The 24768-nt window shown below is 46.4% G+C and overlaps 2 protein-coding genes across 2 annotated transcripts; one reads left to right on the forward strand and one right to left on the reverse strand.

Annotated features, from left to right (window-relative positions):
- Positions 1-16133: 16133 nt before the first annotated feature.
- On the forward strand, positions 16134-17583 carry LOC127316890 (uncharacterized). Its single transcript, XM_051347359.2, has 2 exons — positions 16134-16279; positions 16462-17583. The coding sequence occupies exons 1-2, from the start codon at positions 16265-16267 to the stop codon at positions 17224-17226; spliced, it is 780 nt and encodes a 259-aa protein (XP_051203319.1). The 5' UTR covers positions 16134-16264; the 3' UTR covers positions 17227-17583.
- A 2957-nt stretch (positions 17584-20540) lies between these two features.
- On the reverse strand, positions 20541-21635 carry LOC127312922 (putative F-box protein At1g67623). Its single transcript, XM_051343457.2, has 2 exons — positions 21420-21635; positions 20541-21242 (listed from the first exon to the last, which is right to left on the reverse strand). Exons 1-2 carry the CDS (start codon positions 21566-21568, stop codon positions 20630-20632), a joined length of 762 nt encoding a protein of 253 aa, XP_051199417.1. The 5' UTR covers positions 21569-21635; the 3' UTR covers positions 20541-20629.
- Positions 21636-24768: the final 3133 nt, after the last annotated feature.

Raw genomic sequence — 24768 nt, forward strand, 5'->3', positions numbered from 1 at the left:
CACTTATGCAATACAAGTTGCATGTCGAACGTGGAGCAAGTCTCATGAACGCGGTCATGTAAAGTTAGCCCGAGCCGCTTCATCCCACCATGCCATAAAGATGCAAAGTACTCGAACTAAAGACAACAAAGCATCAACGCCCACAAAAACAATTGTGTTCTACTCGTGCAACCATCTATGCATAGACACGGCTCTGATACCACTGTAGGGATTCGTAGCATAGAAAACAAAAAATTTCCTACCGCGAGAACGCAATCCAAGCCAAGATGCAATCTAGAAGATGGGAGCAACGAGGGGATGAACGAGAGTAACCCTTGAAGATTTCCAAAGCCTACAAGAGGAGGCTCTCGTTGATGCGGTAGACAATCACTTGCCGCTTTCAAAAGCGCGTAGAAGATCTTGACGGTGCCACAATCGGGCAGCACCTCCGTACTCGGTCACACGTTCGGTGTTGATGACGACGTCCTTCTCCCCGTTCCAGCGGGCAGCGAAAGTAGTAGATCCTCCTTGGAATTCCGACAGCATGACGGCGTGGTGGCGGTGTCGATGGAGATCTCCGGCGCAGCTTCGCTAAGCATATGCGGGAGATGTGGTGGAGGAGAGGTAGCTAGGGTTTTGGGGAGAGGGGGCTTGGGCGCCGGCCCTCATAGGGGTGCGGCCAAGGTGGAGCCAAGAGTGGCCGGCCAGCCCCTCCCCTCCTCTCTTTATATAGGTGGAAGCCCCAAGGATTAGGTCAAAAGTCTCCGAATAAGACCCCAACATAAACCTTCCATATGACCAAAGCTAGGGGTAGTGGGACTCCCCCCTTTCCTTGGTGGGGTGGCCGGCCACCATGGGGAGGAGTCCACTTGGGACTCCTCCTCCCTTAGGCTGGCCGGCCAAGGTGAGTGGAGTCCCTCTGGGACTCCACCTTCCATGCTGATTTCTTCCGGACTCTTCTAGAACTTTCTAGAACCTTTCAGGAAAAATACCGGATCATTTTCAAAACTAGAAAATGACTTCCTATTATGAATCTTATTCTCCGGACCACTCCGGACCTCCTCGTGATGTCCTGGATCCCATCCGAGACTCCGAACAAAACTTCGAACTCCATTCCATATTTCCATATCTACTTAAACGACATCAAACCTTAAGTGTGTCACCCTACGGTTCGCGAACTATGTAGACATTGTTGAGACTTCTCTCTGACCAATAACCAATAGCGGGATCTGGAGATCCATAATGGCTCCCACATATTCAACGATGACTTTAGTGATCGACTGAACCATTTACATATGATACCGATTCCCTTTGTCACACGATATTTTACTTGTCCGAGGTTTGATCATCGGTATCTCTATACCTCGTTCAACCTCGTCTCATGACAAGTACTCTTTACTCGTACCGTGGTATGTGGTCTCTTATGAACCATTCATATGCTTGCAAGCTATTTAGACGACATTCCACCGAGAGGGCCCAGAGTATATCTATCCGTCATCGGGATGGACAATTCCCACTGTTGATCCATATGCCTCAACTCATACTTTCCGGATACTTAATCCCACCTTTATAACCACCCATTTACGCAGTGGCGTTTGATGTAATCAAAGTACCTTTCCGGTATAAGTGATTTACATGATCTCATGGTCGAAAGGACTAGGTAACTATGTATCGAAAGCTTATAGCAAATAACTTAATGACGTGATCTTATGCTACGCTTAATTGGGTGTGTCCATTACATCATTCATATAATGACATAATATTGTTATTAATAACATCCAATGTTCATGATCACGAAACCATGATCATCTATTAATCAACAAGCTAGTTATACAAGAGGCTTACTAGGGACTCTTTGTTGTTCACATAACACACATGTATCGATGTTTCGGTTAATACAATTATAGCATGGTATGTAAACATTATCATAAACACAAAGATATATTATAATAACCATTTTATTATTGCCTCTTGGGCATATCTTCAACAAAAACTAATATATTCATAAGTACTAGCATGATATTTATCAGATTTTGGTGATGTTAATTGACATCATATACACCAGACATGAATATCTTACCAAGAAATAGAAGGAGTAAATAAGATAACTTAAAATATTTCATTGCCAATATTTTTTTTGTGTTATCTCATTAGTTTCTATAAAATATTTTTTTGAATATATTCAAAATATCTGATTTTAATGTACTCCCTCTATTCCATTCTATAGTGCCTATAATTTTTTGGCACGGAAATTAGCGCAAGATTATTTTTTACACAAGCTCCCCTAGCTGAACGATTTGAGATCAACATAAAATTTGATAAATCCATATCTTCCTAACTTACCATAATAAATCCCACAAATCTCTCTTGTTGATTCTCCATATAAGTGCAGCCAAGTTCAATAAAGGAAAGTAAAACATTGCTGCCTAACTTTAAGGAATCGTTGGGCCATGCATTAGGAATCTGTTATCGCCGGATTTTAGCCAAATGAGGAGATGGGCCGTGATTGAGATGGGCTTAGAGGATATGCACATAAAGTGTTTCTGATTCGGCCTCGTGCGAGAGTTTGGGCTAGATTGCCCGTATATCTGTACATTATAGTAGATCACGTTTCAGTTTAGAATTAAGAGATAGAGTTTGGTTCGTACACAGTTAGGTTTATTCCAAAGATAGAAAGTCTACAGACTATAAATATGTACATAGGGTTATTGAGAAAGGAGGACGATCAAGTTCACAACAAACACAATCTAGGCGCATCACCACCCCTTGTTTCAAGGGTTTCTTCCGGGTAAGCGTCATGCTGCCTAGATCGCATCTTGCGATCTAGGCAGTATCAGTTTATTCGTTGTTTTGTGTTGCTCGTACTGAAGCCTTGTTGATGGCGAGTAATACTGTTATCATAGATGTTTTGGGGCTAGCATCGATACTTTTCTGATATGTTTGCTTAGTTATGCTGCCCCTGAATATCTAGCTGCCTTTGCACCTATCTTAGGTGTAAGGGCAGCATCTTGCTTGGACTTTATTTAGTAGATCTGATCTGTTATGGTTGTTCCTTGTTCTCCAAGGATTAGTTTGATATCCGCATGGTTAGGCCTTGCAAACGGGTTGAACGATCCAGTAGTGCGTAAGGTATGGTTTGCCGATCCAAGAGGGGTTGTTCCGGGAATCGACTCTGTGTTGGTTTTTAGGCCTCTTCTAGGATTAGTTTTCTGTTATCTTTCGTATCTGCCAGGCTCAACTACGCGTAGGACGTTCCAATTATGCGGTGAAAGCCCTAGACTATCGTAGATTGATTTAACTTGGTATTGATCAAGCAGGATCCCCATGTTATCGTAGATCCAATACAAACCATGGGTGAATCGGCTCTTTGAGCTGATTCACAGGATAACCTGAGAGCCGATCGAGGCTCGGATTTAATGTTTACGTGTCTGCCATACAGGAAACTAATTGAAGCAATCCATCACCTTCCTGACCAGGTATAGGTCAGGTGGCACGCCCTCGCAACAGCCAGGACGTGTGCCGGAGTTTTGCGGGCCGTCGCCCGAGGGACCAGGACCCACCAGTAGTTCTGGGAGCCTCTCGGCTCTTCGTTTTGCTCGTCGCTGCTCGCCGGTGGGTTTTGGCGGGCAACACATTCTGGCACGCCCGGTGAGAAGTTGTGCCTCTGCCTATTTTTTACCTGCACCAAGCTTCGCCACATCTTGCTATCAGCGGAAATTGTCATCATATGCAAATCAGATGTCATCAAACATATGCTGTCAGCTCCGGTGTTGAAAGGCCGACTCGGTAAGTGGATGTTTGCATTATCGGAATTTGATCTCCGGTATCAGCCTGCGAAAGCAGTCAAGGGACAGGCGTTGGCCGATCTTATTGCTGAACGAATCAACACTGATATAGCAGCACTGTCTGTGCGTGCATGGGCCATGTTTTTCGATGGGTCGGTTTGTGATGATGGTTGCGGCATCGGCATTCTACTCGTGTCGCCCCGGGGGGCAACATATTCTTTCTCCATCAGGCTACCTACCCCTTGCACCAACAATGTCGCTGAGTATGAGGCAATACGCAAGGGAATGGAGTTGCTTATGGAAGCCGGGGCAGAAGCAGTGGAACTCTTTGGAGACTCAAAATTGGTGATTTCCCAACTCACGGAGGAATACAAATGTGAGAGTGAGTCGCTCTTCCCATTATGGATGCAATGCCGTGAGCTGATGGCATAATTTAGGTACATAAACTTCAACTGGATCCCGAGGTCGCAAAATACCGAGGCGAACGATCTCGCACAGATGGCGTCAGGCTACAAGGACGTAGCAGGTGAAGCCGATGTTCAGGTACAGTTCCTAGAATCGGATGACTGGAGAGCCGATATCTTCAATTACTTGAAAGATTCGGCTCGGGGGGCACCTAAACGGATAAGGTACAAGGCCATGAAGTATGTCCTTATTGGGGATGACATGTTCTACAGGACTTTGGAAGGGTTACTTCTCAGATGTCTGGGACCAGCCGAGTCAAATCGGCTCTTACACGAGGTACACGAAGGCGCCTGTGGAACTCACCAATCGGCTCATAAGATGAAATGGTTGATCAGGCGATCGGGGTTTTATTGGCCCACCATGCTTGAGGATTGTTTTAAGTACTATAAAGGGTGTCAGGCGTGTCAGAAGTTTGGGAAAATTCAGACGGTACCCGCATCAGCAATGAACCCCATCATCAAGCCTTGGCCATTTCGAGGTTGGGGCATGGATATGATCGGCAAAATCAACCCTCCATCGAGCAAAGGCCATATGTGGATTTTGGCCATTACAGATTATTTCACTAAATGGGTGGAGGCCGTCCCTATGAAGTCAGTGGCATCGAAAGATGTTATCAATTTCGTGAAAGAACATGTCATCCATAGATTCGGGATTCCCCAGACTATCACGACCGATGGAGGTTCGGTCTTCGTTTCTCGCGAATTTAGAAAGTTCTGCGAGGACATGGGAATTAAGTTGATCCGATCGTCTCCATACTATGCTCAAGCAAATGGGCAAGCTGAAGCGTCTAACCAGAGCCTTATCAAGCTAATTAAGAGGAAAGTCGACGAGCACCCTAGACGTTGGCACGAGGTATTGTCAGAGGCTTTGTGGGCTTATCGCATGTCATGTCATGGAGCGATAAAAACCTCGTCATACCATCTGGTCTATGGACAAGAAGCCGTATTGCCCTGGGAAATCACGGCTGGGTCGAGACGTATTACATTTCAGAATGATTTAACAACTGAAGAATATGCAGCCCTGATGAGTGATAGCATTGAGGATCTAACGGAACTTAGACTGTGGTCGCTTGAGAAAATTAAAGAGAACAAAGCCAAGGTATCTCGCGCATATAATAAGAAGGTGAGACCAAAGGAGTTCCACGTTGGTGATCTGGTATGGGAAGCGGTATTGCCATTGGGGACTAAGGATGCAACATATGGTAAATGGTCTCCAAATTGGCACGGGCCGTACAGGGTCGACCAAGTTTTAAAGGGTAACGCATACATGCTCGAGGAGCTGAGTGGTGTGAAGTTCCCAGTGGCTGTCAATGGTCAGCATCTCAAAAAATATTTCCCAAGTATGTGGGATGATGGACAGTGAAATATGGGGGCCGATGCATGAAATCGGCCAGTAAAAAATATTTCCCAACTATGTGGGATGATGGACAGTGAAATATGGGGGCCGATGCATGAAATCGGCCAGTAAAAAAAAATATAGCAACAGAACGCAAAGCACAGCCGATGCACAGACATCGACTTTGGACTAAAAAGCCGATGCGCAGCCATCGACTCTAGAGGTACAAACTGTTACGAGCAGGTATCAGGTTACATGGATAGGCTCTACTGAAGGAATGCCTCGAAAGCACGAAGGGCGTCAGCACGGACACGATCCACCTCGGCGATCTCGGCCTCGTCATCTTCGTCCTCGCCTTGGGAGTGGGCAATAAGAGCTTCCTTATCGTAAATAAGCAGCCGATGATGAGGTTTGCGGAGGGCATCTGTACTTCCTCGACTCCCCCACTAGAAGTGTCATCAGTCTGCAAAGGAGGTGGTTAGCCGATGTGAGCAGCAATGGATTAGCATGAAAGATGAGCTGGGGAGAGTATGGAGGGTAATTACCTTTGAAGCCTCTTGGTTTGGTGAAGGGGCTTGCGGTTCCTTTCGAGTCCTCTTGGTGCTCACGCCCTGCCCCGCTTCGATTGGAGCTTGGGGGGCAACAGGTTCAGGAACTGGCCTTTTCCTGGAAGCTGAGGGTGGCAAGTCAGTCTGGCCTTACTGGTGTTTTATGGTGAAAGACCGATGCGTTGCCATCGGCTCTTTGTGCGTTGACCTACTTTGACAATCGGAAAAATCAGACATAGAAGCATTCTTCATTGATTAAAAGGGGGTTTTTACAATAAGAGCCGATTGCTCACAAAAGGAGGATTTTCTACCTAATGTACTACTACTAGCCCTATTCTAGTAGTCCCTAATCTAGGGGCTGGCGCCGTCGCTGCCGTCGCCGCCCTCGTCGTCGCCGTCCTCGCCGCTATCGGTGTTGCTGCCGGCGACGTCTTCGTCGCTGCTGCTGAAGCCCTCGGTAGGGGCTTCTTCTTCTTCTTCGTCGTCGTCGTCATCATCCTCCGACCCGGCGCGGAAGCGCTTCGCCGGCGGGTATTCGTCGGAGGAGGTGTCGTCCTCCGTTTCATCCTCCTTGTCGGAAGAGATGTCCTCGCCCCAGGAGAAGGCGTCGTCGTCGCTCTCTTCCTCCAACTCCCCGTCAGCGAGGAACTGGAGGTTATCCTCCCCGTCAGTCAAGGATTCGTCATCCTCTGACCCGATGGCGAAATCCCAATCCGCCTCGTCCCACCACAGTGGGGCTAGGGCCTCGTACGCCGCTATCGGGTCGTACTCCGGCGTCGGCTCACGGGAGGAGGAGGATTGGGAGGAGAGACCCGAAGAGTAGGAGGCAGAGGAGGAGTCCATGGTTGCAGAGGAGGGGAGTGTCGATTGCTAATGCAGAACAAGAGGATGAAGAGGTAAACTGCTCGGATGCGGTTAAATAAAGGGGATACAGTGGAAGATGATTCAATGCTGTGGCAGTTTTCGAGGATGCGGTGCCAAAACTGTCAAATCGTGCAGTACAGAGAAGTTGAGAAGGCAAGGCATCATGATGGAAGGGCACTGTAGCGGTTCTGCTCTGCAACGCGTAACCCGATGAAGGAAAACAAAGTGGTTTTGGAATTATTATTGCCAAAACCAGGGGGCATGTGTTATCGCCAGATTTTAGCCAAATGAGGAGATGGGCCGTGATTGAGATGGGCTTAGAGGATATGCACATAAAGTGTTTCTGAATCGGCCTCGTGCGAGAGTTTGGGCTAGATTGCCCGTATATCTGTACATTATAGTAGATCACGTTTCAGTTTAGAATTAAGAGATAAAGTTTGGTTCGTACACAGTTAGGTTTATTCCAAAGATAGAAAGTCTACGGACTATAAATATGTACCTAGGGTTATTGAGAAAGGAGGACGATCACGTTCACAACAAACACAATCTAGGCGCATCGCCACCCCTTGTTTCAAGGGTTTCTTCCGGGTAAGCGTCATGCTGCCTAGATCGCATCTTGCGATCTAGGCAGTATCAGTTTATTCGTTGTTTTGTGTTGCTCGTACTGAAGCCTTGTTGATGGCGAATAATACTGTTATCATAGATGTTTTGGGGCTAGCATCGATACTTTTCTGATATGTTTGCTTAGTTATGCTGCCCCTGAATATCTAGCTGCCTTTGCACCTATCTTAGGTGTAAGGGCAGCATCTTGATTGGACTTTATTTAGTAGATCTGATCTGTTATGGTTGTTCCTTGTTCTCCAAGGATTAGTTTGATATCCGCATGGTTAGGCCTTGCAAACGGGTTGAACGATCCAGTAGTGCGTAAGGTATGGTTTGCCGATCCAAGAGGGGTTGTTCCGGGAATCGACTCTGTGTTGGTTTTTAGGCCTCTTCTAGGATTATTTTTCTGTTATCTTTCGTATCTGCCAGGCTCAACTACGCGTAGGACGTTCCAATTATGCGGTGAAAACCCTAGACTATCGTAGATTGATTTAACTTGGTATTGATCAAGCAGGATCCCCATGTTATCGTAGATCCAATACGAACCATGGGTGAATCGGCTCTTTGAGCTGATTCACAGGATAACCTGAGAGCCGATCGAGACTCGGATTTAATGTTTACGTGTCTGCCATGCAGGAAACTAATTGAAGCAATCCATCACCTTCCTGACCAGGTATATGTCAGGTGGCACGCCCTCGCAACAGCCAGGACGTGTGCCAGAGTTTTGCGGGCCGTCGCCCGAGGGACCAGGACCCACCAGCAGTTCTGGGAGCCTCCCGGCTCTTCGTGTTGCTCGTCGCTGCTCGCCGGTGGGTTTTAGCTGGCAACAGAATCTCAATTAATTATTTCCAATTTTGTATGGGTTTTTTCTAACGCATGTTGTGTGGGAGCTAAACGGGGGAGGGGTAATTGAAAAAAAGCCAAGCTACAACCTTATATTCTGAAACAAATGCCAAAAATCTATAGGCACTATAGAAAGGAACGGAGGGAGTATTTGAGAAAATTATTCTGCTCCTTTTGAAAATTTTATTAGTTTTATGCAAAAAAATTAGTTCGCCGTACATGAAACATGTTCATGTATTTTGGAAATATGATGTTTTAATTCATCATGCAAACAGAGTTTGGCTCTGGTGGTTAGGTCCCTTGTGGTGGAACCAGCCCACCCAGGTTCAAGTCCTAGACTTGGCATGGGTGTTTGCATTTACCTGGATTTATTTCAGGATTTAACCGGTGCTATGCTTTCAGTGGTAGGTGACGTGCCCGTCAACAGCGAGGCGCCAGTGGTGACTTCGTCAACCTCAAGATATGCCGGCTCAGTCCCTCGGAGGTGCTCATAGGGGTAGGGTGTGCGTGCGTGCGTTCATAGGGGTGTTTGTACGTGCGTGTTTATGAGCGTCTGCGTTGTACTGTGTTCTCAAAAAAAATGTGTTAATTCATCATAAATTTTCTATATTAATATCTTACCAAGAAATATTCTGCATTCCACAAACAAACATGAAAAATTCAAGTGCTTTTTGTGCACATATTTTGCTTTAGAAAACCCTATGCTATTTCTCAGCCGTCTACTAAAATACCAAAACTTGATTTAGTTATCCGAAATCGGTTAGATTCCTATAATTTTGCATCAACGGTATGAATTATTCTATGATTTTTGTCGTAGCATTTAGAATCTCTCGATAGACCGGGCTCCCCAGTGGCCCAGTCCCCCCAGTGTGCCGCCCATACTCAACAGCTTGGCCAGGCTGTGCCATGGTAGATGATCATGATCGATGAAGAAGGCGTGCCCATGGGGCCTGGCTGATCACCGTCCATATCCGATTCCAGCGACTTGACAACGAATCAGCCTACCTATCCTTCATGTTTGGGACTCTGGCAAGGACACATCAATGTTGCTTTCCACCATGTATTCTATCCTATCTATCTACGCTTTAATGTTCAAAGCGACGAAAAGGACATGTACAACGCTGGCTGCACCTTTTCAAATTCAGGCAAAAAGCTAGCCGGCCAACACATCAGTTGGAGTAGCTAGCTCTCGAACTTTCAAAAGAAGAGTGGACACGCCTTTTCCTTTCTGTCGACTGTCGTCTATTTGGACACTGTTAACTTGATTTCCATCCCGCCTTATTCTTGAGTTTGACCTGTTGTATTGGATGTCATGCGCACACTTGGAATCAGCCAGCGTTGTGGTTGTGGCTAAGCTAAGTTTTGCTCATGTGGACAATATGTTTTGTGATCATGCCGCAAACTTGTATGTTACTTTTTTCCTCTTCTTCCGTTTCCAGTTTTAGATCAACCGAGAATTAAGTTAGTTGTAGATCGACTGTAGAACCGTTAGATTTGCATTGTGGTTCGTGTAAATTAGAATAGCAAATTGGTGGAGAAATGTGAAACAAACTCATGGGAAATATGGAACAAACACAAAAGCAATCGTATCGATCACCTTGTGTCATGGGAAATATGAAACAAACGCAGTGCTCGAGTCTTCCGCAATAAGCATGGGCCGCCTTCGGTGATTTTTGTCAAGAGCAGAGAGGCAAAACTTCAGGTCATTGAGGTTGCAAAACTTATGAGTAAACTAATACCACAAGATTAGTTCGGTTGTACTATTTTTTCACCAAGACCTTGTCAAACTTCTTCTTCATTAATCAAATGGGTAAAGCTTTTGCCCATGTTTTAAAAAATAAAAATAAATAAAAATGGGGTGACCGAAATCAACGTGCCAAATTCATTACACTACCGGAACAATGAAAGAACAGACTCTTTGGGCATGATCAGTGATCAGTCAGCTAATAGGTTAATTAGCCTGCATGCACGTACTCTAGCATTGATTAACTATAGACCATGCACAAAAGGGCCGAGTTGATGATCGATGGATCGATGTAGGGACAACTTTGTTGCACGATATGCTTCCATTTCTACTCCTGGACCTGCTTTTGGGAGCTAAAGAGCTGAAAGCGGGAGTAAAATAAATCAGCAAGCGGGAGAACACCTACATGCGCCGTAATTATTGTTGCCCACCGGGATGAGCACATTCCACATGCGAGCACTTGGCTCGAAAGATAAGCTAATCTCACCGTTAGCTGTAAAACTAACTGATCCATCGTTGATGTGCTGTGGCGCTGTGCTCTGCTTTCAGAGCATGCATGCATAAATGTGTATGTACGTTCTTGTACTAATTCAGATATATTAACATATTAAGTGTCCCTCGTGTACTAAATCAGCAATACAACCTTCATATACCGGTTTATAAGTTTTGTACTTATATCCAGGTCGCCAATTTAACCTATATGATATAAACTATATAAATTAAAAATTAGATCGTTAGAAAATATAAGTTATGAAAGTTTTTAGTGATATATTTTCTGTAGTTTATACCCATATTAAGTTTGTTAAATTGATAACATATGGCAATGCATAGGACTAAAAAACGGAATAGTGGAAGTACTTAATATGAATCGGAGGGAATACTACATTTGGTTTATTTTTTATTATACATTTTATATCGATATTTTGTTGGATTATTATACACTAACAAATTATACATTCACCGCGCTATAACACCCTACACTTTGTTGGAATTTTACCGTCTTCAACCAATAACAATTTTCTGTCGGCGCTTCGAAAATATGACCCATTTCATGAAGCATGTTTCTATACTGTTTTTATTTGAAGTCATATGTTTCTATATTGTTTGCAACTATTATTTGCCAAACCGGAATAGACGTTTTGTTAAGTTGCTCCAAGTCATACCTTTTGAAGTTCGACCATGTTTATATAAAAAGAATGATAATACTTGCAACACTAAATTAGTATCATTAGATATATTATGAAATTATCTTCATACTGTATGCCATTATATTTTCGCACAACACCGTCTTATAGAAATTAGTGTCCAGACTCTCACCTTGGAGACCATGATGTTAACACTAGCTACTTACACTTTGGAACAAATGATTAATTCTGAATTTTCTGAACCTAGCACTATGGCAGCTGCAACGTTCTTAGCTACTAGCGTTCGCGCACATCATTGCACTCTTGGACACGATTTGGTCATTTAGGCATCATCGTTAACCTGTGCCACGTCAGTCTATTCGACATAGCTGCATTCATCCATCCATCCAATGTGGTTTCTCTGCCTCTAAGTCAATACCGACAGTATGCTGACGACTAGTGTCACGCCAGCCAGGGCAAAGATTACACACCATCCAGTATATTACTTCATCACGGAGAAGAAATTAAGTGAATCTTCCAAATATGTATCCCATCAGTCGCATCACACATTGCACATACCCGGCTAGCTAGCTACACGGGGCCTTATAATTTACACATAGCTCTAGGTAGTTGCACCCCTTTCGATCTCAGATCTGCCTAAAAGATATATACTACATGATCCTAGATCATGTCACGACCTTCAATGGCGCCATTTGAGCGCACATTCTTCGGCTCAAGTTGCATTGTCTCTACGCCACCATCGAGTGCACGGTTGAAAACCGAGACATCGGTCTCGCCCTGATCTCTCTCGCGATTGCAAAAGAAAAGCATAGCTGACGTGCACACTTAAGTATACCTAGATAAGTAGAAATTTTAATCCAAGGATATGTGGGTTTATGAAATCTACTCCCTCCGTCCCATAAAAGATGTCTTAGATTTCTCTAAATTTAGATGTATCTAAACTATCAAATATATAGATACATTCAAATTTAGATAAATCAAAAACATTTCTTATGGGAGAGAGAGTACGACATTTTATCAAGCATTTTGCAAGAAAAACACCGGACGCACTCAGATCTGGAGGTGGGGTTCCTTGCTGAGGTGCTGGCCTGGCGTTGTCTTGGACGAAGGTGGTGACACTCATGGGAATGCATCGTCCTCTTCTTGAAGGTGCCATCGTGGATCTTCTCCTATCCTCCCCGATGTTTCAGGTGGAAAACCTAGATCCCTTTGGATCGGGCGGTGATAGACCTTTGGTGTCGTTCCTTCTTCAAGGCGCTACATTGGAGTCCATAGTTTGTCTCTTTTTTGTTCAAAAAAAAAGTTGTCTCTTTTTGGGTGGTTGTGTGGTGGAGTAGTCAATAGCAATGGCGTTTGGCGCAGGCGGAGCTCATGTCAGCGAAGTTCAATGCTTGTTCGTGCTTCGGATTGAGTTCTAGGGTGAGCTCTAGACCACCGATGACCGCCTTTCTTGTCAACTAAGGACAGGGGTCCCTCCGGTGACATTGTTTGAAGGCAGGGTGGCGCTGCCCTATCAGTCTAAATGGTTTCAGCCTCATCGGCGTCTTAGTCTCCACAAGTGTTGTTTGTTTCTATTTCGTGTTGTTGGTCGTTGATCTAGCTTGTTTTCAGTTCTGCTTTCCATAGTTTTCTTTGTGCAAGCCATTGGTTTGATCATGCGTTTTTTGTGTGGTTCAGTTTGTAAGCTGGTTTAGCACTTTGTATCATCCGTCATCGTGGTATTATTATTTTAATGCCGAGCTAGGACCTTCTTTCTCACAATGGGGAGCAGGTGATAACTTTTTTTTTTTGCTTGACCATCGGTTGATATTAGCGGGTTGGATATAGACCAAGGTCTAAGCAGAAGGTAGGTGAAGAAGTTAGTCGGAATAGAAAGATGAGGCTCGTGCGAGAGAAGATAGCAAATCCAACGGTTAAGATATTGGTTGCAGATTCCTTTAACTTGAACAAAATGTGTAATCTACTTCGAGCCATTCTGGCCAAATATCAGAAACACAAAGTTGATTCTAGCATTTAGTTTGCACCGATCTGGACCAACGGTAGCCAGCACTGCTAGTTAAGGGACTGCTAGTCTGCTACTAGGATACAAGGCTATCACTATAGAGCGTGACGCGATGTACACACGCATGTACTGATCACTGATCAGGTCGGTGCGTCCATACATGTCACTGAGCGCGATGGCCCCCTCTTTACAACTCAAAAGGTACGCTTGCCCTCGTGGCCTCGCCAGCTCTGCCTTGGCCTTTTTCTCCATCAATCTAACAGAAAGAAAACAGGTCGTACACGCTCCATAAATAAAGGCACAAATCTAAACTCGTACAAACACGATAGTTTGGACCATAGCTTAGCTTCCGTGTCATGCATGCATGGCCACCACCTCAATTTTGGTGGGGAAGTATCACATGATATACCACACTTCAAATGATACTATGGCACGAAAATTTGCACTAGAGCTCGGCGACATGGAGCTCTTTATTTTTAAAAATTTGAAAACATTGATTTAAAGTTTCAAAAAATGTGGTAAAAAATGTATACATAGAAAATGATATATCCTATCAGCATACAAAATCTCAACCCGAAATATCTTATATTCTAGAGTTAACAAAAATGACAAAATCTAACAAATTTTGGAGATTTGAAATCTTGCATTGTTTAGTACTTTAGGTGCCATATTTTATTATATTTGTGAAACCCACAATACTAGACATTTTGAGTTGAGATTTTTCTGTGTTGGTAGATCATATTATTTCCTACATCTAGAATATTTCTATGATTTTTTTTGAAACTTTGAGACGCCGTTTTTGAATTGTTAATAAATGGGCCCCATGCCCTAGAGCTATCTATCTTGTGAAGTGCGGTAGCATTGGTACTTCCCCTGGACATGAATTTGCAGCAGTCGGCTGACTGATGCCTAGGTTTTAATTTTTTTTTTTGCTTTTAAGTTCCAAAAAATCCAACTTTTATTTCGGAATAGCATACTCGATCAGTATAAACGTGCAAAATTTCAGTAAAAAGACTAAAAACTCGTTCTGTTTTGGGCTATAGAAGAAAAACAAATTTACAATTGTATATATGAGTAAATTAGTATTTTTGTTTTCAGAATTTTGTCTTATTTGTATTTTCCAAAATTGGGCAAAAAAGAGCTCACTAGTGCTAGGTGCACCGATGTGTTTTCGGCTTCCCTGGTCTCTCCCACTCGAGCGACTCTAGAGGCCCACCCAAACCCTAGAATCGAGCCCTCATTCAGCTCTCCCCTAGCCACCGCCACCGTCTACGCCGACGACGATGGAGGCACCTAGCGCGCCGACTGCGGAGTGTGGTGAGAGCACGCAACAACGGCACATCTTCGAGCGGAAGAGGGGACATGAAGGCGAGGTTGTGGACGGCAGAAAAGCAAGGTGGAGCGGCGGTGCAACATGAAGATATTTGGGTAGGGTGGTGGTGCTAGTGGCATTACGATGGCCTGTCAGATGGGGTCAGGGCCCATTGCGACTTGAACGGGCCTGATCTATGCTCGATCTGGGCCAGATGAATCACATGTGATGCAAGATCGCCGCTCCAGCGGATATGGCAACAATGGCACACATGTGGAGGAGCTCACCCTAGGTGCTTGTGGCGAGGCGTCTGTCCACTCGGGGCCTGATCTAGGCTCGATCTGGTCTAGATGAATCACATGTGTTGCATGATCGTCTCTCCAGAGGATATGGCAACAATGGCACGCAGGTGTAGGAGCTCACCGTAGGTGCTTATGGCGGCATGTCTGCCCACTCGGGACCTGATCTAGCCGGGCTTCTGTCGCTGATGTGTGTGGCTACTGCGTGTTGGTGGTGGATGTGTGCGTTGTCGACTGGTCAGTAGGATGGGAGGTGTGGTGTTGCTCTCTCTATACTATGCGTGAAGAAGGGAGCAGGGCTATCGGTGCACGGAGGACTTCATGGTTGACCAAGAGGGCTGACCGGTTCCAGGCCTGTGCGGGTGATGCTGCCGGTGAAAACTGTGCTTTAGCTACGGCCAGAGTAGTCGACGGCGGTGCCTCTTGGCACCCCCCTTGTTGAAGGCTTCGACGCTCCCCTCACGACATTCTCTAGGGAAACCCTAGACCCAATCTCCTGGATCGGACGATGTGGGCGTAGTGCTCGTCGAGGCATTGTTCTAGAAACTAGAGGTGGATCCGGTCTGACCCGTTGCTCGTGCGATGACAAGGTGGCAGCAAGAGCACTTTGCACATGCAATGAGCTTTAGGAGCAAGGCACTGGTTGGGGAACTAATGGATGGCGTTGTGACATGGCCGGTAATAGGCGATGGCACGACAGGGTGGCCGATGACCGGTGATATTGCAGCGGGCTAAGCGATAGAGGCGACTGACGACCGGTGATATTGTAGTGCGACTAAGCGGCATATGGGGCCGGCGACCTGGGATATTGCAGCATAGCCTAGTGAGAGAGGAGGCCGGTGACCGGTGATATTCGGGGCGCGGCTGATGTATGTGGTAGAGTTCAGGTTTTTGCCCGATTTTTCTCAAATAAATCTAGCACTTCTGGTCTAATCAATGAATTTAGTAGTTCTCCTTCTAACGTTCAAATAAAAAGTTTTCGGATTCCCTGATTCCCTAATGTGGATATAGTGATCACCAGTACGCAACTTGCTCGAATTATTGTGTATAGTTTTGTGATGCATCGTCGTGTACGGGCGCGGATTCCCACGAGATCAGAATGATACAGATGGGATGTTTGATTCCTCGATTTATTTTTGTGTGTGAGGCGAAAGGGCGGCTTGCTCTCTCATCACAGCTGTGAATCTTAGTGACCTTTTCGCCCTCGAGAGCCCCTATATATTGCCCCTCCGCCGCAACACACTGCTTCACACAGCAACAGTCGACCAACACAACCACACAAGCTCCACTATCATCTTTTCTGAGTTCGATCGGACCAATCGCCTCAGATCTCTTCACCCATGGCCGCCGTCCAGGTAGAAATCTACTCCAAGCATTGTGCGTTTTGGTCTCATTTGGTTTGGTTTCTGCAATTTTGATCTGCTGCCTACCTCGCGATCGGTCAACTTTGTACGTGAGGAACCTGATCGCACGTACGCTGTGTAGGGTGTTAGTGGTATTTTACGTTATCTGATGACGTGCACCAATGTAAACGCAGGTCCAAGCCGCGACTCACGCGATGCCCGCCGAGGAGGTTCCGGTGCCGGCAGTGGTGGAGGTTGTCGAGTCGGCGGTCGTCGTCGTCGAGGAGACTCCGGTGGCGGAGGTGGAGGTCGTCGAGCCGGTCGTCGCCGCAGTGGAGGTGGCCGCGGTGGAGGTTGTCGAGCCGGTCCCAGTCCTCGCCGCGGAGGAGGCCGTGACCGAGCTGGCAAAGGAGACGGTGGCAGCTCCAGCGGAGACCGAAGTGGCGGAGACAGAGACCAAGGAGGCCGAGCCGGAGGCTGTCGCCGCCGAGGAGGCCCCCGCTGCCCCGGCAGTGGCGGAGACGACTGAGACCGAAGTGGTGGAGCGTGAAGCAGCACCGGTCGAGGCCGAGACCAAGGAGCCAGAGCAGGAGGCTGCTCCGGCCGAGGTCGAGACCGAAGAGGCGGCGGCAGAGACACCCGCCGTGGAGGAGGTGACAGCAGACGCCGCTGCGGCAGTGCAGGAGGAGCCAGCTGCTGCTACCGAGGCCCCTGTGGAGGAGGCGACCGAGGCGGCCGTGGCCGTAGAGGCGGCGCCGGCAGAAGCAGATGCACCAGCTGCTGCTGCCGCTGTCGAGGCCGAGGCCAAGGCCGAAGAGCCCGTGGTAGAGGCACCGGTCGTGGTGGAGGAAGCGGTGCCGGCCGAGGCACCTGTGGAGGTGGCTCCGGTCGTCGAGGCAGTGCCGGCGGAGGCACCGGCTGCTGCTGCTGCTGACGAGGCCGACAAGACCACCGAGTGATCGATCGAGTTGACGCGCAGGTCAGGTGGGATCGAGAGCTAGCAACCTTTTGGTTGGCTTCAGTGCGCGTGTCGTGTCATGCCATGACATCGGTACGTGTCGTTTATTACTACGGTACTATTGCATGTTGTCTGTCTGCGTGCGTGTACATTGTACGTGAGGTAGCTACGTACAAGTCTGGTAGCGTACGTTCGTCATTGTCGTTGTGAGGTGGGTTCAATAATGTGTTTCTGGGATTGTGGGTCCACTGTCAGTGCTGATGTAGCGCCACTGGCTTTGGACCTGAAGTGCCTATTTTTTTCATTTCTGGAAAATGTTCCTGTGTTGGTTAATATATGTAGCTATTGTTGTACTGTATTTGCATATTATTGTTGGTACTGAAGAAACGGTAGTTACAACTTACAAAATTAAAAAAAAAAAGTTACAACTCACAACAAGAGTTGAAGGATTCTGGACTACATGTAAAAAACCGGGGAGGGTTTTATTCACAAAAGACAAAAGGGAAAATCCCCCCGACTAGCCAATCAGACCCTTAGTTGTTGTAAGGTTATTTTACCATTAACCGTTATCTTGATTAATGATGACTTTAGTGCTAAATTATGGACTAATGTTACCTATAAGTGTTTACACAACTTTTAGTTCACAAGTGACGATGGAATATAAAATGGTAGGAGACCCCCAATTTCCTATACAAGAGAAGTGCCGATGTTTTGGTTACATTTCTCTTTATTTTTGTTTGAATCAAATAGCCTACTTCACACTATTAATGGGGGTGATCTCGATGAACTTGATGGGGATGTTGCCAAAGCCTTATACACACATCCTACCACCAAATACATCCATTACAAAAAGTGGGAGAACCAAGTTCTTTTGAGAAAAATGCTTTTTGGAAGGTTTCTATGAAATCGGCGGTGTCGGGCTTACCGCCAGAACGATCAGCTCCTACCGGCCAGTGCGCCGGTGGCCATCGGACGCTATGCAACAACGGACCAACCGCTCGACGCATGGCCTGGCGGCCGCCGGCCAGGCCTCGGATCAGGCCCAACTATCCAAGATGGTTCCGATTGTGGACCGGCTTCCCGTTTCGCTCGGCCTGCGAACATGCGGTGTCGGCCGGTACGCATGTCAGACCGCCATGTGAACCGGTTCATCAACTTACCGCCACGATGACTCATAGAGTTTTTTTCAAATTACTAGTTTTCTCCATCGGACTATATAAACCCTTTTTCTCCTTGAGGAGGGTAGGTCAACCATTCACTTCATATCTTTGAGCTCTCTCTCACTTCATTGTTAAAACACCAAATCTTGAGGATCTCTCATTCTACCGAACCAAAGCAAAATTTCTTTGGTAGAAAACAAGAGGAGGTCTTGATCTACGTTTCCACCAAGCCATATTTCAACCCCCTTGAGTTCATTGAGTTTGGTTTTTTACTCTTGGGTTCATGGGGAACCCTTAGGTCCGCGCGTGCCTCGGTTATTTCCATTTGAGTTCTGCCTTCGTGCTTTAAGTACACCTTATATCATCATCTAGGTTGTCTCACCTAGTTTTCGTTAGACTCACCTATATTTATGGATCGCCTAAAATTGGAAAATAAATCAAAGCAAATTTGTAGAACCTACTGACTCCCCCCTCTAGTATACCATCTATATCGTTTCAGCTGCTCCTCCCCTCTAGATCCTCCTTATCTAGGCGCTATTGAATTGGATGCACCAAGAAAATCATCATTGCCAATCAAGATGTGTTCCATGAACACATTCTTTTTCTTGCATGTATGTGTTTAAAATGTTGCACTGATTTTTTCCATGTATTTTGACATACCATGACCAAAATTATTTGACAATGTTGCAATCGTATACAATAATGTTGCAAGAAGATCTTAAGCCTAGTGTCGCCCATGCGAAAAACAGAGGATTTTGCATTGTGGAATTACTAGAGTCGTCTTCTATAACTCCTTTGCCTGATACGCGGTGAAAGGCTAACACTTGCAAAAAAACTTAATTTTATAACATCGGTCATGTCCCTTGAAGTCTGTTGCATGATCATGATAATTCATCATACACCAGTATTCAAGGATTCTAAGATTCACCTATCATCTATACATCCTTATTATTCACCCAAAATTCCGCTACTAAATTTATTACCTTCTTCACATGCGAACCTTGTATGCCAAAACATGGAAAATCATAATTACCATTACAGTAAAAGCGGGAAGAAGGGGCAAAACTTAAAATGGAGGCTGAGCTACGCGCATCTCTTTATTTGCAAACACTCAGAATTTGAATTTCGAAGTTTTGAAAATTTTAAAATAAAATTCTGGAGATAGCCAATGATGTGTACTACAATGGTGTAAAATCTCAATACAAACTATTTCATATTCTAGGTTACACAAAAATGATAATTTCTAACAAATTTTATAGTGAATAGTGCACATTTCAAGACTAAAATTGGTCAGATTTTGTCAATTTCGTATAGCCTGGAATACAAATTTATTTACATTGAGATTTTATACCATTGTAGCATACACCATTAGCTACCACTAGAATTTTGTTTCGAATTTTTGTAAAACTTTAAAATACAATTTTGGAGTGTTTGAAAACAATGAGCTACATGTAGCTCGGCTTGGAAAACGCCACACTCGGAAGAAGGGCATCTATGATCAAATGTGCTTCTAGTTTACTATCTTCTTTAACTAAGATCCCTGTTATACTCTTGAGCGAAGTGCATCATAGGCCCATAAACTATTTCAAGTGTCTCAGGTTGGCCCTGGAAATTCTGAAATCAACACCCAAATTCTGAAAGTGCAATCAATAGAAAGAAAATCGTTACCCTTACTGCGAAACCCTAACTGTGAAAGTACAAACTTTCTCAATTTAGTTTGCCATCATGTTGGCTACACAATTTAGTCTACTTTGGGTGACTGGGTGGCGAAGAAGGCAAGGGCCATCACAATCCACTAGTCAGGTTTCCTTATTTTGCAATATTTATAATTATACACCAAAATATATGTAAATGTATCTATCTTGCAATCAAAAGCAATAAAAAAATTACAACCCAAATGTGTCGGGCCCGCTAGGCTATCCCAACGCAAACGAATAATCTTGGCCTGGCGACCATTTCGATGTTCGTGGCCCAACGCAAACGGATGGCGAGCCGTCACTTTTCGTGTCCATTTTGTGTTAGGCCGCTGGAGATGCCTTAAGGCAGATATCTTGACACCTGCTCAAAGAATTCGACACCCAAATTCTGAAAGTGCAATTAGTAGAAACAAAACCGTCACCCAAATTCTGAAAGTACAATTTTTCTTCAATTCCTTTGCCATGATATTGGCTACACAATTTACATCTTTCATAGAAACGAAATCGTCATCGTTTCAAACCCCGGCCTTCAGACACATTTCTGTCTCTAGAACTGTATTGTTAAGGTAGTATATCTTGACACCTGACCAAAGAATTGGACACACTCATGCCTAATCCTGCAATCATCGCCGCAGAAGACGTCGTAGTCCGCCCAGTCCTCTGGCACGCCGCAGCGGGCGTTCGTGCACCGGTATTCCTCCTCTGGCACGAGTCCCGACTGCCCGCCGTTCTCCATCCCCTTCCATGCCACCTCTCGGACGGCGTTCACGGCGAGCTGTCGGTACTTCGTGCACTCCCGGTTTGTCTTCTCGGTGGCGACCTTGCGCATCAGGTCGCCCTCGACCTGGCCGATGTAGCGCTTGGCGACGTCTCGCCTGTCCTTGAGCGTGTAGAGGAGCATGCCGAGCACGTACGCCGCCGTCTTGTGGCCGCCGGCCGCCGCCTGTTCGAGGCACGCGAGGCCCTGCTGCTCGTTGTGTCGCGCGAGGACGAGCGTGAGGCCGAGGGTGAAGCAGGCCTCCGGGTTGCCGGCGTCGGCCAGGTTCTTCAGCATGGCGAAATAGGCGACGGTGTCCCGCCACTTCATTCCCCTCTCCTTCTCCATTGCCAAGCGTCTGCCGACGTGGCGTTCCTTACACGCGCCGTACATGTCCTTGCAACTGCGCTCAACATTACAACCAGGAGAGAATTATGTACGTTTTCACAGGAAATAATCAGGATACGGAGATTGTTGTTCTAAACTAGCCTGATACATGCTATCACTTAGTATTTGCAGCATTTTCGTGGATTGCCATCAATCTCAGCATGCGATTCGAATGTTGTGTATGGGAACTTACGTTGATCGTAGGTTGCAGAGGTCAGCCATGGGCTGCGGAGAACTTGCCGCCAGGATCCCAACGATGTCGACGAGGAGCTCACGAGGAAGAGCAACGGCGAGCGCCGACCTGCTCTTCTTTTTCGCCACCGCACTCCTGGCCATCATCATGGTTGCTACACTAATCTGGTAGGAGTAGGTGCGTCGAGAGTTTTAAGTTTCCGGGATCTCGACAAGCCTAGCCCTAAAACTGACTAGTAGTACCGATCAACGCAACCTTGGTAGATATTTATAACTTACCCACCTGTAACTAAAAGCTCAAGTTCGATTAGGAATCCTCTACTGCTTCGACTCGGAGTACTAACACTCTGTTTGGAGTAATTAACCGTGTCCACTCCAACTTTGTTTTCGCGAGGAAACCCGAAACCGTCTGTGAGCTATATTTTATTTGGGTAGCGCTGAGGATCCTCCGGAGGCTGCAAATCCCCCAGCCTCCGGGTCCTTCACTGTTGGATCAAACCAATTTAAATCGTTAGATTAATTTCTGTGTTCAGTTTTGTCTTAAAATACCACTTTTGCTTTATTGAAGCAAAAATCCCCGCTTTTGCTTCATTGAAGCAAAAAATGGTTCGACTAAAAATAGAAGAAGAGCTCAGTTTTGTCTCAAAATCCCACTTTTGCTTCATTGAAGCAAAAAAAAAAATGCTTTTGCTTCATTGAAGCAAAAAACGGTTCGACTTAAATAGAAGGAGAGCTGCGACGACTCTTCAGACTTTGTTTCGTCGCAGCGAAAAAAAAAAATCCCGCTTTTGCTTCATTGAAGAAAAAAGGATTCATCTAGAAGTAAATAAAAATGGACCTCACCGGACCGGAACCACAAAACATTAGTAGCATAAAAAATATACAATTGTAGCATCACAAGATTTTTTACGAGATCTCCGGTGACGTCCTTGCAGCACCGGCGGCAGCACCAACCTATTCCTTGGTAGCATCAGTGACATTGCTTTGCAGCATCGACGACACCCGTTCGAAGCTCCGGTCATGGTCTCTTATAGCATCGAGCGCTCGTCGTAGCTCCGCCCGGAAGCCTTTGCAGCTCCACCGATGGCCATTGTAGCAAAGCTATCAGCGGTTTACAAAAACAATGCTCGAGATTAATAGTACCGTTAGCATCGCCTCAGCTCCGCCCAGAAGCATTTGCAGCTTCGCACGATAGCCTATGTAGCAACGACGTCAACCGTTTAAAGCAACACGAATCTGCAAAATCGTAGAAATTGCAGCTCCACCAGCATGGTTAGTAGCATCTCCACACATTACCGCTAGCACCACCATAGCTTCCAAAAGCAGCAACGTCGACCGCCCCTTGTAGCAACGACAAACACCATATGAAGCTCCGCCGCACACCGGTCACGCCATCAGCGCCCGAGCCTCGCAGCACCGTCGTGCGCGACCCCTCTTGCAACAACTCCGTCGTGAGGAACGGCCAGCGGTGCTCCATAGGTCCATAGGGCCGACCGGTGACGAGGTGCGTCGGCTGCAGGAGCTGAGGAGGAGGTCAGGGGAGACAGCGGTCTCGCTCTGGTGAGGCGGAGCTTGGTGAGGGAGTGGGAGCTTCGGGGGATGCGGCCGGCGACGAGGGCTAGGGGCGGCGCACATGCTGGCGGAGGTGGCGCATCAAGGAGGTTCACCGGGTAGCCATCCAGGCGACGTGCGGCATGGGAGATCTCGAGGCCGCGCCGGCCATGGAGCTCGAGGTCGGCGGTGGAGGAGGTGTTGTAGGGCAGCGACGCTGTGGAGATCCTCCGTGAGCAGCACACCCTCGCCGGTATGCGGTGGTCCGCGCGACGGAGGTCGGCGGTGCATAGGGCACCGCAGTGGAGGTCTGCGGCGGCGCATTGGAGGTTGGCGGCGGCGCCCCCGGGGCACATGGCGGCGCGGTGGAGGACGACAACGGATACCACTGGTGGCGGAGGCGCTGCTAAGGAACTGTAACATCCCAAGTTTCAACAATAATAAATCAAGAAAAGAGAATTTCCAAGATTCAAAATTTGCAACAAACAAAAACTTTTTCTATGCATATAGTATCACATATAGTTTCATGCATAGTGTGCTTTTCTATTGTGCATTTGCCATGATGAGTGTTGTTTGTTGATCAAGAGTCCTTAAACCCTAAACTAAGATCACCCAACCCTAATTTGAGAAGAATAGAAGAAATAGAAAATAACTCAATTCTCACTCACATACAACTTTGGCCAATTATTCAAATCCTCACCAAAGGCCACCATTGCTTGATCTATTGCTTGAAATGTACTTATATATCATAAACAAACACAAATGCATCAAAGAAACCAGAATCAAATCACAGAAAATCTCAAAACCAACATACATATGATAATGGTCAAAATTGAGTTTTATAAAATGTTCCTCCCTTTACCCCTCTACCAAACTTGGTCAACACTTGCCATGTCATCCAAGACCTTGTGAAAGTGAACAACTTTGCTGTTGACCACCCATGCTAACTTTGACCAGGTTGACCAGAACAGAGATGACAAGAGAGGACTTTGAAACAAAGTGAAGATGACCACATTTTTGAAACTTTGCAAATCAACTCCAAAATGAACACCATCACCACCATTCTATCACATTAATTATATAAATGAGCTGCACCAAAAAGAATTCCAAAATTCAACAAAAATGTTCTTGCGGCCATTGTGTCGAACACTTGGCAGACATTAATCCAGATTTGTGTTACACCTCATTACACACTGGTTTTTAGCCTAAACCATCTTTATCTTGTGATCATGAGGTTCCTCTGCATCCCCTGCATCAAGCCTAGTCCTTGCTGGTGCTGATTAAAGTGAGGAGAGAGCTCCTTTCTCCTCATAGCGTACCATGCCGGCCACCTTTGGCCACCATCTCTCTGGCCTCCCTCTCTCATCACCTCCTTGTCCTGAAGCATCTACACTGCATAGGGATGATGACCATGCACGGCCCTGGCTCGCGCGCGCACGGCATTGGCCAGGCGAGACGCGCCCAAAACCTTGCCAGAGCATGCCAGGCACGCCGTGAGCGCGCTCTGGGACGCGCCAGTACGTCGCGCGCTCGATCGCCTCCGTCCTTCCCCTGCATCCCTATTCTTGCGTCGAGCATCACCACCCTCACCTCTACCGCGTAGACACACTCGAATGACTGCGGCCACCTTGTCATCGTCGTCCTCGTCGGAAACGTACCGCGGGTACTGCCGCGATCATCGCATGCGCCCGAGCCATCGCTTCACCTTTACTCTGCGCCAGCTGCACCTTGAGCATCGCCAGGACGACACCTACACATAGCCGTCCTCGCCTTGCCCCTTCGAGCGCCGGAGACGCCGC

The sequence above is a fragment of the Lolium perenne genome, chromosome 7 (assembly GCF_019359855.2).
Source record: "Lolium perenne isolate Kyuss_39 chromosome 7, Kyuss_2.0, whole genome shotgun sequence".
Lineage (NCBI taxonomy): Eukaryota > Viridiplantae > Streptophyta > Magnoliopsida > Poales > Poaceae > Lolium > Lolium perenne.

Bases quoted from the DNA above. Each gene is read 5' to 3' on its own strand.
- LOC127312922 (XM_051343457.2), bottom strand. From the start codon at position 21,568: ATGATGATGGCCAGGAGTGCGGTGGCGAAAAAGAAGAGCAGGTCGGCG. The intron at 21,243-21,419 runs GTAAGTTCCCAT...TGTTGAGCGCAG, and splicing joins CTCTGCAACCTACGATCAAC to TTGCAAGGACATGTACGGCG.